We start from the raw sequence: 14,503 nt of genomic DNA on the forward strand, positions 1-14,503 counted from the left end.
ACTTCTTTCAATGCTCAGAATAGCTTCCATCTTCTCTAGGAAGTCTTTCCTGAGTCTCCCAGTGGGCCTTCACCCTCTTCAAATTTCTTCGTAGTTCTTCCAAAGAGAAATAATTCTAAATGGCACCTGGCACTACTTTCTGCCAAAGAAAAAGCCCATGGGCTAGGTGGTATCTGAGATTATTTCCTTTTAGCAGAATTATCAAGTTAGTATCCAGGATGCATCTTTACATTTATTTATCCATGTTTTTGTTGGATACCTCAGGAAAATGCAAGTCCATTGAGGTCAGAGATAATTTCATTTTTTGTTCTTGTATCATCAATTCCTAGTGTAGTGCCCTACACAGAATAGGAACTTAATGTTTATTAAATTGAACTAGCATTATCAACTTGGACTTTGTTCAATCTCAGATAAAAAAAGGGGGAGATAGTAGTACTAGGTCTAACATTGTCACTGTGTCTAAGCTCTCAAGACATGGAGGTACCCAGAAGTCTTCCTCTTCTGCTTATTCTGCTGAGCCATGCTGCCTGCCATCCTGTCCCCAAGACAGAGAGAAGCTTTAACAAGTTGCTCGTGATTTCCTTCGACGGGTTTCGCTGGAACTATGATCAGGATGTTGACACACCTAACATGGATCGCCTTGTAAAGGAAGGAGTGAAGGCCAAGTATCTCACGCCACCATTTGTCACCATGACGTCTCCATCCCATTTCACCACCATCACTGGTAAGTTCTGATCCTGCAGCCAGGGGAGATTTTTTTAAATAAATGAAATCACAAGGCCCATGCTAACTTATTTTCAGAAATTTTTCAGTTATGTCTAACTTTTTGTACTCCATTGGGGGTTTTCTTGATAGATACTTAGAGATTTGCCATTTCCTTCTCCAAATCATTTTATAGATGAGGAAAGAGGTAAACAGGGTTAAGTGACTTGCCCAGGCCAAATTTAAATTGAGTGTTCCTTGACTCCAAGTCTGGTACTCCAACCATTTCACCACTTACGTGGCCTCTACTTCCTGATAAATGTATCCAATCCCCAAAAAACTGTGGTACTAGAAGACAGAGTAGCCTGTTCATCTCAGGAATATTATTACATCTTAATTGAATATTTATCCTAGAAGTATGGGATGACAGTGCTATTCTTGGTACTCACTTTGCATGTATCACTGCACTAGAGGGATACACAAAGAAAAATTTGTTGCTCCTTGGATCATAGACTCAGAATAGGAAAGAGCCTTAGCAGCTAATCCCTTCAATTTACAGATGAGAAAAATTAGGACCAATAAAGTAAAATAAATTACCCAGAGTCACATAAATAGTGTCAAAAGTGAAACAAGAACCCAGGCCTTCTGATTCAAGACCCAGTGCCCTTTCTGTTATAGCATGTAAATCCCTTCAATATTTAAGTTTGATACGCTACTGCTATTGAACTATCCTTATCTCTACTCATGGATAAAACTAATTCAGACCTTCATCACTTCTCTTCTGGACTATGGTGATAGCTTTCTAATTGCTCATTTTGCTTCTAATTTTACTTCTACCAACTGTCAAAATAATCTTCCTAAGATAATTCTGACCCTGTCACTTTCATGCTCAAAAGATTTGTGTGGCTACTAATTGTTTCTAGATAAAATACAAGTTCCTCAGCCCAATATTGAAAAGCTTCTGCCGTCTTCTTTTTTCATATTTCTCTCATATTACTTCTATGGCTTCGTTTACTAACTTCAAGCAGTGTTAAGTAACTTGTCCAAATTGAAACTTGGACCTTCCTGACTCAAGGTTCAGCATTATATCTACTGTACCACCTAGCACTTAGCATAGTGCTTTGTATTCAACAGAAGTTTGCTAAAATTATTTGAATTAAAGGAATTTTGGGGAGAATATGGAGGTTCACCTTGAGCCAAAGGATTAGGAATAGGCCCATGCACAATTCAGGACAAGGATTAATAAAGCTAAGAGTGCTGTCATAATTACACTGGGAACTAGTGACCTCAAGCAAATGTACAGGACTTTGAGCTGCTCTTTTAAAAATAAAATAAAAAATAAATAAAATCTTAATCCATGGATAAGTATATAACTCCATAAATAGACCTAGAAGCCACAATAAGACAATGTTATAAAAAGTCTTCCTCCAGAAATTAGAAAAGAGTAACCAAAGATGATACTGGCCAGTTTATTGTCTGAAGAAGTTTGCAGGGGAGCTATTTATAAAGCTAAGGAAATATTTGTTGTACCAGAGTCTTCTCTAAGTCAAGTTTTCTGGGAAGGAAATTAAGTACTTTTCAATGCTGCAACAAGTCTTTCAACTTTTCAGGTAGCTATTTGGCACACCGCAACAGTAACTTGCTTAAAAAGCCCTTTCATGGAGAGAAAATTAATACTATTTCCCAAAGGGTTGAACTCAGGATCAGGTAGAAAATGACACCTGCAGAGAAACTGGATGTCTTGGAAGAAAAAAAAATGTGCTAGGCACTGACAATAAATAGTAAGCTTGCCTTTTAGTGCCATCCCCTGAAATTTTCCATTGGGAAGAAAAACAGCACATAGCAAAGAAAAATTAAGAATTTACCCAAATGAAAAGCAACGCCTGCTGTTCCTCTAAGCTCAAATAACCTTTGCTTTACATAAAGGGAACGTCTAAGGAGAAGAAGCCCATTGGCATAGAGGAAAGGGAACTAATCTTGGCAGAAAGATGTGGGTTCAATTCCTACCCTTATACAGTTTCGATGTGTGACCATGGGAAATTCACTTAGCCTGTCAGTGTCTCCAGATGGCTAAGGTTTTATGATGCTACTGAGTTGCATACTAGCAAGGTCTGCATTGCAAGGGGGAGCTTCCCCACTGGATGTTCCATGTTCTTTGTTAATAGAGGGAATTTCCACACTATAAACTTCCCACACTGATTAAATTACAGGTCTTCCCCTCTCTCCACCTCCATTCTCAGATTTTTCCAGGGCTCCAAAGCTCACAAGTGGGTATTATTAATACATTTCAATAATGAAATTATGACCATCCCAGACTTATCAGAATTCACTGCTATTAGTCTTCATGAACAAGACTAAAGCCAACCTCTGTGTGACCCTAATGTGAAAAAGAATAAGCTATAATAGGAAAAATAATGGATAAAAATTGGCACTGTCAGTACCCTAAGACCTAGTCAGATGCCAGTGGATAGGCTTGACACAGACTATGATAAAACTGGTCCTCTGCTTTCAATTACTAATTAACCATCTTCCCTGCAAATACCCTAAAGAGGAAAAAAGAAAACTGATAAGGAAAAGAGTTTCACCATATTGTTTCACATTTATCAGCATACATGAGATAAGCAGCATCAATCAAAGACCCTACTGAGTATGCCAGAAGTCAAGTGACTAATAAGCAGGGATATCCAAATAATCCCTAAAGCTCATTCCCCAAATGTTCTAGTCTAGAAAGTAAGGCTGGGGATAAGCCATCTTCCCAAGAGATAGTGGAGTCTTCTACACAATATTCTGCATAGTGCAATGATTTAGATGTGACTTCTTAACTTTTTCTGCCCTTTGGGCAGTCCAGTTAAACCTATAGTATAGGCCCCTGCCTAAAATAATGTTTTTAAATACATAAAATAAAAGGCACAATAGTACAAAAGGAACAAAGATTAGTGAAAACAAAGATGTAAATTTTTTTCCTATCCAAGTTCATGGGCCTCCCTGGAATTGACTCCAGGGATCTGTAGACTCCAAGTTAAGAACTCCTGATCTAGCCAAATTAAGTGGATTTGCAACACTGGCCCTTCCTAAATCTAGTTCATTTAAGCCATGGATGGAAAGCAGGCCCAGTTCAACACATGTTACAGGCCCAGGAATACATTGAAGGCTTCAGAGCAAGTCAAAGCCAAAGCTAAGAAGACAGCTTACCCAAAACCAGCTCTTGCTTTCACAATGTCCAAGTTCACAAACCTTGTGAGAGATTTAGGTCATAAAAATGCATATATTTATTTTTCAGAACTTTTGTACCTATTATTTTCTCATTTTATTTTGGCAGTGATCTTACAAGAGAGGTAATATAAGGTTTTAATATCTTTAATTTTACAAATGGGGAAACTGAGGCAATTAAGTAAAAGCTTTGTTCAATGCTATGTTTAGTTAATGATTTGACTAAAATTCAGTTCTCCATTTCCTAGCTAATGTTCTTCTCACTAGAGCAGGTGTTCTTAACCTGGTTTCTTAATATATTGATAACTTTGCCTACAATCATAAGTATTTTATTTTACACATTTTAAAAGGGGGCCTGAGTCATCTATGGCATAAAAGAAGTTAAGAGCCCTTTTACTAGAGTACATTATCTGAGATGGCAACTGAGTGCTCCCCAAACCCAGTAACTGAGAGGAATTTGACAACCTCCAGAGGAATGTCACTATTCAAGTTCACTATCCAACTAAAACCCAGCAGCCATGTCCTTCTGCTCATTAGGAGACTGCTCAGAACTGTCTCCAAAGACAGAAAGCTGCTGTAAACAACAGAGTTTACTCACACTTCATATGTGCTCTCAAGAAAAATCACATTTTTTCTATAAGAGTCTCACAAGACTTCAGAACAACCCTTTTTCTTTTCAATTTCCCATGTCATTTGTCTCCTATTTATGCTTAAACCAAAGGAATACAAGAAGTAAAGCTGAGTTCCACCACATGCATGAAGCACTGTGTTTAAGAACTCGTAGACATCATGGCTAATTGAGATAAATTGTGTCTACATGGTAAAAAAAAAAAAAAAAAAAAAAAAAAAAAAAAAAAGTAGTGTCGCGTAATGGATAATCAACCTTAGATTCAAGAAGACTCAAGTTCAAGACTTACCTCTTACATGTACTAGCTATTTGTCTCTCAGTAAGTTACTTAATGTTCCAATGATTCCATCTTAGAGGTAGAGGGTGATGCAGTGAAAGTATCCTATAAAAATTAAATTATAGTTCTTTCCCAAATATACATAATGTGTATATACAAACATATATTACATATATGTGGTAGAAAAAGATCTCCAGGTATAGATTATAGTATATTACCACTAGGATCAATAAATCAACAAGTATTCATTAAGCACTTATTGTGTACCATGTACTGTGTTTGGTACTAAAGACTCATCTACAATGAATGAAATAACTTCTGTTCACAAGGAATTTACATTCTGGGATCTCTTCTGGCTCCAAGATTCTCAGATCTCCCCTCTAATCTGTCACAGTGAAGTCCACCACCTAGCACCTTCTTTTAAAATATGTATACTTTAATATGAGAAGAAATAAACTGTAACAAAAGGCAGAGAGGGGGAGTCGGATCTGAAATATTATTGGAAGAGATCATTTCCAGTGAGGAAATTCTCTCCGCCAATGCAAGTGGACACCCATTCTGTAATATATATATATATATATATATATTTAGTCAGAGAGTTTCCTGGAGATACTGAGAGGTTATATAATTCACCCAATGCCACACAGACACTTGAAAGCAAATCTTCCAGGCATGAAGACTCCATCCACTACCCTATACTAAATAAAAATTGGTATTTCTTCAAAGGGGTAACACATTGGATTCTTCTCATTTCCTAATACCTGAATGTGATTTGGTTTATGATGTCTAGGTGAATAATGACACTGAAATGTTGAGAATACTAATAGAAGAAGAAGGAAGAATCATTTTGCAACATGCCATAATTCTAACAGAGGACAGGTCTGAGTAAGATTTGCTCTGAAACACTAAGGACCACCTGAGAATACTGAGTATCCAGAAATGAGGAAAATGAAGGGCAACAGTAATAATTGTAGGAATATTTAAAATACTTAAAAGGGGGCAGAAGGTACTGAGAACAGACTTGTAAACTTCAATTTTCATTAACATTATCCCTGCCTTGTCCCCTCAGTATAGGACTGAGAACAGCATTTAGGATCTCAAGTTCAGTAGCACATTACTTGATCCAAAAAAACCAGAAATTTGGTCCAACCAAGACTTAATATTGACTGCTTGTATTACACAAGTCCGCAAACAGTACATATTTAACCAGACCCATTAGCTACCTGCATTATTGGTCTGAGAAATTTGTCCTTTCTACCACACTGATCTCTCCAATCTTCTGGAAAGCTGTCTAAATTCCCCTCAGGTCTCTCTAGAATGAGAAGCAATTCTCTGTGGCTTAGCATTTTCCTTGCTTAATATCTCCCTATTCTGTCTCCGCTGCCTCCCTCCCTCTCGTTCCTGAAAGGCTGTAGTTACTGCTCCATCACTGGTAATGACAATGAACATTTTTGCAATTTCAGTTTTTATTATAAAGTGATTGAGGAGCAGTAAGGATAAGTTATGCCATTGAAACTAAGGAAATCCTGTCAAGCAAGTGGTGTGTGGATAGAAAGTTTTATTGTAGCAGCCTATATTTTTCTCCCCCAATGAATCAGTTGGAAATAAGAAGCTATCACCTCCTTGTTTTAGACAAAAGCTATCAAAAGTATAGGCAGTGATATTATAATTTTACCAGTGACAATTTCATCTCGACCTGAATAGATGAGATGTCCTAGAGGTGAAAAGGGGAACATTATATAACTAGACAAGGGCCAAAAGTAATAAAAGTAAGGTCCTCTCTACCCAGGATTAGCTTATAATCATACAATTTCAACTTGCTTGAGATGACATATCTGTAGGAGGGGAAGCAGCTTCTGGTGGTCAGGTATTAAATCATTCCCAGTTGCTCTGGGCCATTCCCAAAACAAATGATCAGTATATGGAGGATAGAAACTTAGAATGAAGAAGGATTTGATTTCCTTGGGCTTATTAAATTTTGGTCTATCTCTGTCTCTCTATTCTGTCTCTGCCTATCTTCAGAAAATTATTCTGAGTTACTAGAAACACCATGCTAACATATCAATGGTCTATCCAACTCAGTACTAGGACTCTCTATAATGTCCACTTTAAAAAGATAGGGACATCTCCAAAGAGCTCAAAGAAAGAGAAAAGGCATATGTAAATATGTATATAATCAATCACCTTTGTTTGTGAATTCACATTGTTGCTAAAAATTTATTTGAGACCCAAAATTAATACTTGCAGCACTTGTGGTCATTCATGAACATGCTTAGGGCAGCAAAAAAAATTTGATTTGCCAAATCTGTCCATTCCCAATTGAGTTCATCCAAGGCAATGCCCTGCTTCTTGTTTTGGCTCTTATGCTGTAAACAAGTGTCCTTTTGTGGTCTGTTTAGAGAAACATTTCTTGCTTTTTTGTTGGTGATTTCATTGTTTAAAATGACCCCAAAGCACAGGGTTGAAGTTCTGTCTAGTAAGCCTTCATACACAAAAGCTGTGATGTGCCTTATGGAGAAAGTACATGTGTTAAATAAGTTTTATTCAAGTATGGTGTTATAGTGCTGTTGGCCATGAATTCAATGTTAATGAATCAACAGTATAATACACCAGAAAAAGAAAGAGGAAATTCTCCAACTTACATAAGGGGATGCTCCACAAAGTGCTAAAGTAGATGTTGTGACCAAAGATTTACACAAACCTAATTTTGTATTTCCCTTAGGAGCAATGGTTCAGTATTTGTGAATTTAGGGTTTGTGGCAACTTTATAACTTTCCCAAAGTATTTTTAAATATTTGGGGATTTTGTTACATTTAAGTTCTAAACTTTCTCCCTCACTCCCTTCCAATGCCAAATTACGGAAGGCCAATATTTAACACACATATGTGTATGTGTGTATAACTATAAATGTGGGTGTGGGTCTGTAACTATACAAAGCCTAATTCTATATAGTGGTTCTTTCTCTGGAGGTAGATAACATCTTGCACAAGTGCAAGTCTTTCCATGTTTGACTAAAATCAATCTGTTCATTCTTATTATCATTGTCCCCTTATATCATTTTAGTCAATCTTATAGATGTCAGATGGTATCACAAGGTTGTTTTAATTTGTACTTCTCTAATCATTATTGATTAAGAGAATTTTTCCATATGACTATTTATAGCTTTGAGTTTTTCCTCCACAAACTTCTATTCATACTCTTTGACCACTTATTATTTGAGGAATGACTCACAATCTGGTAAATTTGACAGTTATCTACATATTTAAAATATGAGGCCTTTATCCAAGAAACCATCTATAAAAAAATTTTCTCAGTTTTCTGCTTTCCTTCTAATTTTGGCTATGTTGGTTTCATTTGTAAAAAACCTTTTTAATTTATGTAATCAAAATTATCCAAAATGGTGATATATATAGAAGTGCTGATGATTTAAGTGGGTTTGTCATATCTTTCTACTTAGCTAAAACTATTGTTTCAGCTAGCTTTTTAGTTGAATCTCGAGGCTTTTCCAAGTTTACCATTATATTATTTGCAAAAATAAATAGGTTTATTACCTCATTGCCCATTCTGATTCTTTCCATTTCTTTTTTTCTTTTATTGTTATTGCTATTATTTCTAGTATAATGCTAAGTAATATTGATGATAATGGGCATCCTTGTTTCTTTCTTGATCTTATTGGGAAGGCTTCTAGCTTATCCTTATTACAGATAATGTTTGCTGGTGATTTTAGGTAGATTTTCTTATCATTTTAAAGAAAAATTTATTTATACCTATGCTTTCAAGTGTTTTTAATAGGAATAATTATAGTACTTTTGAAAGCTTTTTTCTGTATTTATTGATGCAATAAATTTTTTGTTACTTCTTATTGATGTATTTAATATTCAATATAAGTTTTCCTTATATCGAAGCAGCTCTGCATATAATGATATAAATCATACTTGGTCAAAATGTAGAATTGTTGTAATATATTAATGTACTCTCCTAGTATTTTATTTAGGATTTTTGCCTTAATGATCATTGGTAAAGTTGGTCTATAATTTTCTCTCTGTTTTTACTGTTCCTAGTTTAGATATAAGCACCATATCTGTTTCATAAATGGAGTTTAGTAGAACTCCTTCTTTGCCTATTATTCCAAATTATTTATTTAATATTTTGATTAGTTGACCTTTAAATGATTGGTAGAATTCACTTGTAAATCCATCTAGTGTTGATTCTCTTTTTTTCTTAGGAACTTCATTTATGGCCTGTTCAATTTCCTTTTCTTTTTATTTATTTTTTTTATTTAATAGCCTTTTATTTACAGGATATATACATGGGTAACTTTACAGGATTAACAATTGCCAAACCTCTTGTTCCAATTTTTCACCTCTTACCCCCCCCACCCCCTCCCCTAGATGGCAGGATGACCAGTAGATGTTAAATATATTAAAATATAACTTAGATACACAATAAGTATACATGACCAAAACATTATTTTGCTGTACAAAAAGAATCAGACTCTGAATTATTGTACAATTAGCTTGTGAAGGAAATCAAAAATGCATGTGTGCATAAATATAGGGATTGGGAATTTAATGTAATGGTTTTTAGTCATCTCCCAGAGTTATTTTTCTGGGCATAGCTAGTTCAGTTCATTACTGCTCCATTAGAAATGATTTGGTTGATCTCGTTGCTGAGGATGGCCTGATCCATCAGAACTGGTCATCATATAGTATTGTTGTTGAAGTATATAATGATCTCCTGGTCCTGCTCATTTCACTCAGCATCAGTTCGTGTAAGTCTCTCCAGGCCTTTCTGAGATCATCCTGTTGGTCATTTCTTACAGAACAGTAATATTCCATAATTTTCATATACCATCAATTTCCTTTTCTAAAATAGGTTTATTTAGATATTCTACTTCTGTTAATCTGGACAGTTTATGTTTTTATAATATTCTTCCATTTCATTTAAATTGTTAAATTTATTGGTATATAATTAGGTAAAATAACTCCTAATAATTGCTTTAATTTTATGTTCATTAGTGGTATATTCATTTCATTTTTGATACTAGGGTTTGGTTTTCTTCTCTTTTTTCAATCAAAAGGCTTATCTATTTTATTAGGGTTCTTAAAAATAAAACCAAACCTTAGATTAATTCAATGATTTTCTTACATTTAATTTTATTAATCTTAACTTTAATTTTCAGGCTTTCCAATTTCATGTTTAATTGGGGATTTTAAATTTTCTCTTTTTCTAATTTATTTCAGTTATATAACCAATTCATTGATTACCTCTTTCCCTATTTCGTTGGTGTAAACATTTAGAAATGTAATTTTCTCTGATTATTGCTTTTTCTGCATCCCATAAGTTTTGCTATATTGTATCATTATTATCATTTTCTTTAATAGAAACTACTTATTGTTTCTATGACTTGTTCTTTAATCCACTCATTCTTTAAGATTGGTTATTTATTCTCTAATTAATTTTAATCTGTGCCTCCATGGTCATTTTTTAAATTTAATTTTTATTGCATTATTTCTGAAAAGGATACATTTACCATTTCTGCTTTTCTGAATTTAACTATAATGTTTCTATGACCTAATAATGGTCAATTTTTGTAAAGGTGCCATGTACCACTAAGAAAAAGTAAGTAGGTGGATAAGTAGGTAGGTAGATAAGTAGCAGGGTTCCTTTCTATTTCCATTCAATTATCTTCAGATGCCTATTTTATATGTAACTTATATAAGACTCTGTGAAGCTCTTTGACTTCTTTCCTTTTTTTGTTATATTTATCTAGTTCTGAAAAAGGAAAGGTTGGATCCTTCAGTATTATAACTTTGCAATTTCCATTTGTAATTCATTTAGCTTTTCCTTTAAAAAAATCTGAATGCTGTAGCATGTGGTACATATATATTTAGTGATGATATTATTTCAGTATCCATGGTAACCTTTAACATACTGTAGTTCCCTTACTTTCAATTTTAATTTAATCAAATCTGTTTTAACTTTTATCATGTTCATAATTGCTACTCTTAGTTTTGTTTTTTTATTTTGTTTTGGGGTTTGTTTGGTTTTTTACATGAACTGAAGCAAAAAAAAAAATGATTTACTCTATGTGTATCTCTCATTTTCAAAAGTGTTTCTTGTAAACAAAATATTGTCAGGTTCTTTGTTTTGATCTATTCTGCTATTCATTTCTGTTTAATGAGGAAGTTCATTCCATTTACATTCAAAGTTATAATTACTAGTTGTGTTTCCCTCCATCCTATTTTTCTATTTTTCTTCACTATTTCTCTCTCTCTCTCTCCCTCTCTCTCTCTCTCTCTCTCTCTCTCTACTGAGGTTAAGTGACTTGCCGAGGTCACAGAGCTAGGAAGTGTTAACTGTCTGAGGTCAGATTTGAACTCAGATCTTCCTGACTTAGGGGCTGGTGCTCTATCCACTTCACCACCTAGCTGCCCCTCCTTAATAATTTTTTAAAATAGTGTCTAGACTTTTTTTTTTATCCTAAGCTTCAGGTAGTTTGACAGTTCTTAGATTATCTCTTCTCAGTCTGTTTTCCAGGTCAATTGTTTTTCTAATGAGATGTTTGACATTCTTTTCTATTTTTTCATTCTTTTGATTTTTTTTTTATTATTTCTTGATGTCTTATGAAATAATTAGCTTCCCCTTGTCTGGTTCTAATTTTTAAGATATTATTTTCTTCAGGAAGTTTTTTTAATCTCTTTTTTCCAATTGGTTCACTTTCTTTTCAAAATTTTTTTGCTTTTCTTGTATTACTCTTATTTTCCCCCCATTTTTGACTCAGTCTCCCTTGTTTGATTTTTTAAGTCCTTAATAAACTCTTATAAAAACTTTTTTGAGCTTGTAACCATTTTGTATTTTTCTTTGAAGCTTTACAAGAAGCTACTTTGTTTTCTTCTGAGTTTGAACCCTGATCCTCTCTATCTTCATAATAGCAATCTATGGTCAAATTGTTTCTTGGTTTTTTTAAGTTACTTTTAATGGCCTAATTCTTGGCTGCTAACTTTATGTTGGAGTTGAGCTGTCCTCCCAAGGTGTGGGAAATATCTCAGGATTCAGCTTTTTCATGCAATTGTTTTCTGAGCTCTAGCTTGGGACTTTTGACCTCTATGTTCTGCCAATATTCTATAGAATCCAAACTCAAGTGTAGTAGTCACTGCACCTCTATCTTATATCTTGGTCTATAAGTAATCACGGGTACTCCTCTCCACCTCTGAGCTTTGATCAAGGCTCCAAGCTTTGCTGCAACTGCAGAGAATCTTGCTTCCTGTAATCCCTCAAGAAGCTTAAAGTATCATCTCTGTCCTGGAAGCCAAACCAAGGATTCAGATCTCCTGCGAGTGACCACAACTAGCAAGGCCATCACCTTTCTGTGACCACCTGAATCCCACACCATCCCTAAGGTTGCTGACACAGCTGACTCAGAGCTTGAAGTCTGTTGACTAGCTCATTTCTGTCCAGAGGTATATGCACTTCAATCAGGCTAAACCACCAACCACAGAGATCAGATTTTTTTCCTAATCCTCCCAAATTGTTTTAAACTGATCAACTTCTTTATCCTGACCTTTAATTATTTCTGCTGCTCTAAAATTTTCTATGAGGCATTGTTTGCTTTAAGTTATTTTGAGGGAAGGAGAGAAGTTTAGAAGAACCAGGTAGTTTCCTGCCTTATTCTACCACCTTCCCACAATTGCTTAATCTGGGAAGAGTTTCAAAGAAAACTGGGAAGAATTGTACCAACCAATACAAAGTAAAGTTAGTATAATTAGGAGAACAATTTATATAATAACAACATTGCAAAAATCTTTGAAAAACTTTAGCACTTGTATCAGCACAATGACCAATCATGCAAGGTTCAAGAAGACCAATGATGAAATATAAGAAATATGGAGTCATGGTACATATATTTTTGGTTGCAATCAATGCAGTGATTTGTTTTCTTAACTATTTATATTTGCTACAAAGGTTTTCATTTGCTTTTTCCCCAGGGAGAAGGAGGGAGAATGGTGGGAAAGAGAAACAATAAATACTAGTTAATATTTTAATAGGAAAAAATAGGAATACATCCTGTGCATCCTACTGTGATGCTTTATGATGGCATGGCTATGGTTGTGAATTCTCAAAAGCTATGCCAAAAGAATATAAACTTGAGGAGTTTCTACTGTGCTAGAGAATTTTGGGGTATGGTTATAGCCATAAGTGGACCCTAGTTTTCAAGTAATAGCCTGGCTTAATATGGAGACACATCACCTCTAGGTCCCTTGATGATGAGGCAACAAAATACAACAGAAAAAGCACTGCCCCAGAGTAGAGGGGTTTGGTTCAAATCCCACCTCTGATCCTTCATATCTATGTAACTTTGGACAAAATCACCTAACTTATCGGGTCTCAGTTTCCTCATGTATAAAATGAGATATTTGCATTCATAGTTCCTGAGATCCCTTCCAGTTCTATATCTATGATCCTATGAATTTTTTGGCCATGGCAATCCATGAAACAAAAATACAAAAATAGTCCTGTGTGGCCTCCTTATATTTCTATGGTGAAGATGAAAGAATGAGGCATACAGGGGAAAGAAACTAGCAGGGGGTGTCACGGATCTATAAATTTTACTTTGGTTGTGGGTAGTCAAAACATGAAATCTTTGGCCAAAGATTAGTAAGTGGCCACAATCCTAGAGGAGTTAAAGAATGTCAATTTTGACAAACTTACTTTAAATGAAAAAAAACAGAAAAGAATATTGGTATTTAAAAGTTTGGTCATTGTTTCGGGAGGGAAATTCTGGGCCATTAAAGGTACTTTGTTTTTTTCAGAAAGGCCTTTGCAAGTGTGTCCTCCCCCATCCTTCTTACCTCTGCTAACTCCTTCTCTGAGATTAACTTTCATAATTAACTTCCATTAACTTCTTTTAATTATACTCAGCATTACATAGTTGTTTGCATGTTGTCTCCCCCTTAGAGCGAGCTCCTTGATGGCAAGGACTGCCTTTGTAACAGAGCCTAGAACAGAATGTGCTGACTGACTGATTGAACTGCTGTCCAGCCCACTGTCTTCCTCATCTTTAACTCTCGACCTAACTCCTAGTTCATTTACATGATAAATAGATAGCTCTAGATACATATATATATATACATAATGAACAAACCGTATAGGTTATTCATCTAACTGCTTGGAAACATTTGCTTTTAGCCTGTGCTATGTCATGAGTATCATGTATTCCTTTATTTCAATTCTTTCCATCTTCTCCAAATTCTATTAAATATAACAAAGTGTATTACAAAATTCCATTCTACAACTTATGACAAATAGAGGAAGCAAAGCAATTTTCACATATTATCTAATTTGATCTTCACAACAACCTTGTGAGCCAGGCTTTATTATTATCCTCATTTTATAGTTGAGGAAACTGAGGCAAACAGAGGTTAAATGGCTTGCCCAGGAGTCACACAATTAGAAATGTCTGAGGCTATATTTGAACTCAGGTCTTCCTGACTCCAGTCCAGTGCTCAATCCACTGTGCTACTAAGCTGAATCAATAGATGAGTCAGAAAAGTACTGTAGTATCTAAAAGGCTAATAGGCTATAAATGTTCCCATATATATCTTAGATGAAAATAATGGAATAGGAATATGTATATGTTTGTATACACATACACATATTTATATATCATAGATGTATATTATATA

The 14,503-nt window shown here is 34.8% G+C and overlaps 1 protein-coding gene across 1 annotated transcript in view; it reads left to right on the top strand.

Annotated features, from left to right (window-relative positions):
- The first annotated feature begins 474 nt into the window (after nucleotides 1–474).
- Nucleotides 475–14,503, top strand: part of LOC100923932 (ectonucleotide pyrophosphatase/phosphodiesterase family member 7-like) — a 55,800-nt gene continuing 41,771 nt past the window's right edge. Inside the window, exon 1 of the mRNA XM_012542979.1 lies at nucleotides 475–724. Coding sequence (XP_012398433.1) covers nucleotides 475–724 — 250 coding nt within the window. The remainder of the gene's footprint in view (nucleotides 725–14,503) is intronic.

The sequence above is a fragment of the Sarcophilus harrisii genome, chromosome 1 (genome assembly GCF_902635505.1).
Source record: "Sarcophilus harrisii chromosome 1, mSarHar1.11, whole genome shotgun sequence".
Classification (NCBI taxonomy): domain Eukaryota; kingdom Metazoa; phylum Chordata; class Mammalia; order Dasyuromorphia; family Dasyuridae; genus Sarcophilus; species Sarcophilus harrisii.